This window comes from Neovison vison, chromosome 1, assembly GCF_020171115.1.
Source record: "Neovison vison isolate M4711 chromosome 1, ASM_NN_V1, whole genome shotgun sequence".
Classification (NCBI taxonomy): domain Eukaryota; kingdom Metazoa; phylum Chordata; class Mammalia; order Carnivora; family Mustelidae; genus Neogale; species Neogale vison.
The window spans coordinates 242,681,929-242,686,312 of NC_058091.1; the positions used below are offsets into that span (position 1 = coordinate 242,681,929).

A 4,384-nucleotide genomic window follows, 5' to 3' on the forward strand; every position below is an offset into this window, starting at 1 on the left:
TAGAGAATTCTCCTCCCCTGTTCATGAGCAAGGGCACTACTGGGACCCTGTGTCCCCACCAAAACCTCTGCAGACTCCCCTGCTCTGTGCCTACTTCCTGGATGTTTCCAGAGCACGACAAGAAATCGCTTACCATAATCCCTCATTTTATAGCCCAAGGGGCTGGAACTCCCAGCTGAGTTGTCCCGGCTTCCTGCCATCACCTAGGGTCTTGTCTCATCCCATGGGTCAGTCAGAGATGAAGTAGAGCGAGCAGGGCCATGTTATTCCCCACACTGAGCAAAGAGGAAATCCCAGGCAAAATCCCAAAACAGCTACTCAAGCACTACCTTTCGAGCCTCACCAAGAGCCAGGGAACCAAAACAGCAAGGGCTTCACCTGGATAACATCTCTTCCAATCATTCCACGTGCTGACCCTCCCCCAGACTCCAGATGTCCCTGAGGAAGCCTGCTCTGATTTCACATCCTGGCCCCTGGGATCCTGCTGGCTGAGAAAAATGCTGTCCAAAATAGGTCAGGCCTTCAGGGAAAGGGACCACCTCCCCCGATTCGAGCGGCAGCCCCTCCGTCCACCCCTCCCCACCCCTGGCCATGGCTAGCACATCTCTCTTGTGTGCTGGCTGTTGGCTTAAGCATCAGCCAGGCCTCGGCACCCAGCAACCTATGCCCCAGGAGCACCTAGGGCAGCTCGCCAGAACAAGGTGGGGAGATGAGCTGGCCATCCTGCCAGGTCCTGCTGTCCACACCACCCACACACAGCCATGTTCTCCCCAGGGAGGCCCCCCTCAGCCCATCTGTGTGACCAAGAGGAGAGCCCCACTGAGGGCCTGCAGAGCCAGAGGCCTCACTTGGCAAGTAGTCGAACACCCTGGAGAGTCAGGCCTTGGACCCTGACTTCAAAGTCAGGCAAAGGGGTTGCAGAGGTGTTTCTCCCAGGCTGAGATGGGGTTTGTGGGAATGAGCTCTGACCAGGATCGGTCTTCCCACCCTGGTTGTTCATGTTAGGCTTGTGGCCAGGTGTGGTGAGGGCAAGGGGAAGAACTAGCTTATATATCTCCCCCTGTTCACACAGCCAGGGCTCACCCAACCCTCCCCATGCGCTGCACCCCAGGATAAGATGAGAGACACAGCAACGAACGTGGCTGACCTGTGGGGATCTCGGGCAAGTGACCGGGCAACAGAACTGAGACGACAGTGAGGGGTGAGGTATCTAGGGTGCAAAGTGGAAGGAGGTACGTTCAGCATTGCCTACACATGTGCAGGACCTCGAAGGTAAGGGCCTCCATGGTTTCCTGCCCTGAGCTTCTCAGCTGCCACCTCCCCAGCTGGGGCCAGTCAGACAATGATGGGCGGTCAGTGCTTCCGGAGAGGTACAGGGGCTATAGCAGACCAGGCAGCAGTTCCCAGTCTCGTTGTGGGAGCTTCCACAGTTTCTCCAGCGAAGGGAGGAATGCAGACCAGGAGAACCCCTTAGCTCCATTGACGGCTCACCCGTGTTCTGGTCACCTAGCCTTTGCCAGGGCTGGCAAGGTCAGGCGGGCCATCACAACCCTCACACCCTCCTCCTGCTCCCTGTGCCAGAGAGGACCAGGCAAGGGGAGCTGAGCAAGAGAGCTCACAGAGTGGGGGAGCACATGGGCCCTCAAGGCACAGCTACAGAAGGGCCTGGGCCCAGGGCACTGTCCCAGCTTGTCCAGGAGCCCCTCTGCCACTGGCCCAGCCTCCTCTGGAGGCCATGCGCCCTGCCTGCACTACCCAGCAGCCAGTGGGGCGCCTCGGCAAGTGGGCTCCACCGGGAGGAAGACTATCAAGGAAAGGAATGGAAGCAGGTGTCCACGTCAGACTGAGCCTTGTCTCTGAGTCCGTCTGCTGTCCACTACTGTCTGTTTTGCCTGTGTCTCTGATCATAGGTCTGTAACCATTTCTTTGTCCGTCAGTCTTCTGTGACCCTGTTCTTCCTCCCTCCCACTCTCTCTGTGTCTCTCTGGCCCTAAGTGATGTGAGGCCAGGCCAGGGCAGTCGCAGCGTGTCCACTGTCGCCCCATTGGTTGGCAGCCGCTCCCCGGGGGCAGAAGCTGTCAGTCCCGCCCCCCCAACCCCCCCTGCCGGGGACCTGAGCGCGCTCCGAGCAGTCTCTGAGCGCAGTCTCCTGCTCAAGACAGGAGCGCAGCAGGAAAAGAGAGCTCGCCGCACATTAGGCATCTGAACAGAGACTCGAGGCTGCAGGACTGCCCGCTCCGAGACGCAGCGGCCGCGGCGGCGCCGAAGAACTCTCGGCCGCCCGCCCTCGGTGCACCTGGCGTCCGGGCACCCGAACTGCGGCCGCACTCGCCGGGCACCTCTCGCCGCCGCTGCAACCTAGGGAAGCCCCGAGTCCGGAACTGACCGGAGCGGGGGACCGGAGCCCAGAGAGCGGCTCCAAACCCGCGAGCCGGGTGACTGGCAGCGCGGGGGGCGACGGCAAGACCCAGGGAAAGACCGAGGGTTAAGCGCGCGGGGCCGTCCAGCTCCGAGCCCCGGGGCCCGCCGCCCCGCGGGGACCGCAGCTGAGCGCGGGGAGCGACGCGGCCCGGGTTGACCCGAAGGCACCTGCTCCCGGTCAGGTGCGCACAGCAGAGCGGGAGGGGCGCGCCATGGAGGCGCCCGGCGGCGCTGGTCGGCAGGACACCCAGTGAGGCGGTCCGGCCGGGGTCGGCGGCCCCGCGGGCCATGTACGGAGACGCGTTCAACGCCACGGCCGGCCCCGAGGCGGCTGGAGGCGGCGCGCTGGCCCTGGCAGCCACGGTCAAGGCAGAGGGCGCTTTGCCGCTGGAGCTGGCCACAGCGCGCGGCATGCGGGACGGCGCGGCCACAAAGCCCGACCTGCCCACCTACCTGCTGCTCTTCTTCCTGCTGCTGCTGTCCGTGGCGCTCGTCGTCCTCTTCATCGGCTGCCAGCTGCGCCACTCGGCCTTCGCCGCCCTGCCCCACGACCGTTCGCTGCGCGACGCCCGCGCTCCCTGGAAGTCGCGGCCGGTGTAGCGGCGGGGGGAGCCAGGGCCGCCAGACGCAGTGTCCCCGTCTCACCGCCGGCCGCCGGGAGGAGCCTGGCCGCGCGAGCCCGACGCCGGGGTCGCTGGCCCCTGGGAACGCCGCGCCCTGACCCAAAGACCTTTTACGACCTCGAGCGGCCACCCGGGCGTAAAGGGAGTCGGAGGCGCTCGCAGGCTGCGCGGGGGCGCGCGATTCTACCGGCCGCAGTCACCACGGTTCCCATCCCCTGGCGGAGTCTTGCTTCCCCGCTCCCCGCTCCACCACTGGACAGCGGGTCTAGCAGGGGTGCCTTCCTGAAAAACAGAGAGCCAGCCAGGACGCCGAGACTTCTCCGCCCCCCGCCGCCTCCTTTGCTTTGGACAAGGAAGGGGCAGGCGCGGCTCGGCTAGCGCGCAACTAGGCAGCAGCCGCCTCTCCGGACTCCCTGGCCCCGTGGCTGTCTTCCCGTGGCTATAACTGCCTCTTCCTCGCTTGGGAACCTAGAATCTTGAGCGTGAACTCAGCCGAACTAGGAAATGATCCCTTTGGGGGGCTGTGTCCCCGGGGGAAACGAGGGGATGCCGAGTTTCAGTAGGTCCCGGCTGGGTCCAAGGGCTCCATTTTCTCGGTGGGCACGGGCGGAGGGGAAGCTGGTCTAGAGGCAGCGGGTCGCACCTGGGCCACCCTGTGGTCGGGGATCCGCGTCCCGCACTCTCCAATAAAACCTCACCGAATTCGACCCAGTGCTCAGAACGCTTTGGTCTTTGGTTGCGCCACTTTGGAAAGGGGGATTAGGGCCGGGCAAGCGGGCTAGCGACACTCAAGGGCAATCTGCCTCCTACTTCAACGTGATTCAGGTCAGTTTTAATGATACTTCCTCCTCCCCAGCTTTTCCCCAGCCTCAGCCAGTTGGCTGTTCTGGGAAGTGTTGTTCAAAAAGGAACTGCTGCCTCATCTGCTAAAAAAATTCCCTGTGAAGGCTCCATGGAGACCTTCCTACAGGCACTTCTTCCACTTGGTCCTCTCCTTTGCTCTCAGAGACTCTTGGGCCTGAACCCTCCCAAGAGTCAGTTCCGGACCAGAACCATCTGGCTATGGAAGCATCTGAGGGCCCAGGGAAGGGATCAGCAGCTCAGCACTTCTTCCCGAAGTAGGCAGAAGCCAGGTCTGGGGAGCACAGAGGAAGAAAGCAGAGCATGAATAAAGCCAGCTATGAGGGGATGATTATAGAGAACCTGAGAGGGAATAAATAGATTTGTGATAACCTTGACCATTTCCCAAGTTAACCTAACTCTAGGGACTGTACTTTACAGGGGTTTAAAATAGTTTCAGGAGTTACCTGGCTCAGCAGGGCACTAGAGCTCAGAGAATA

At 62.2% G+C, this 4,384-nt stretch overlaps 1 protein-coding gene across 1 annotated transcript; it reads left to right on the plus strand.

Moving 5' to 3' along the window:
- The first annotated feature begins 2,709 nt into the window (after positions 1-2,709).
- SMIM32 (small integral membrane protein 32) lies at positions 2,710-3,021 on the plus strand. Its single transcript, XM_044240803.1, has one exon. It carries the CDS (start codon positions 2,710-2,712, stop codon positions 3,019-3,021), a length of 312 nt encoding a protein of 103 aa, XP_044096738.1.
- Positions 3,022-4,384: the final 1,363 nt, after the last annotated feature.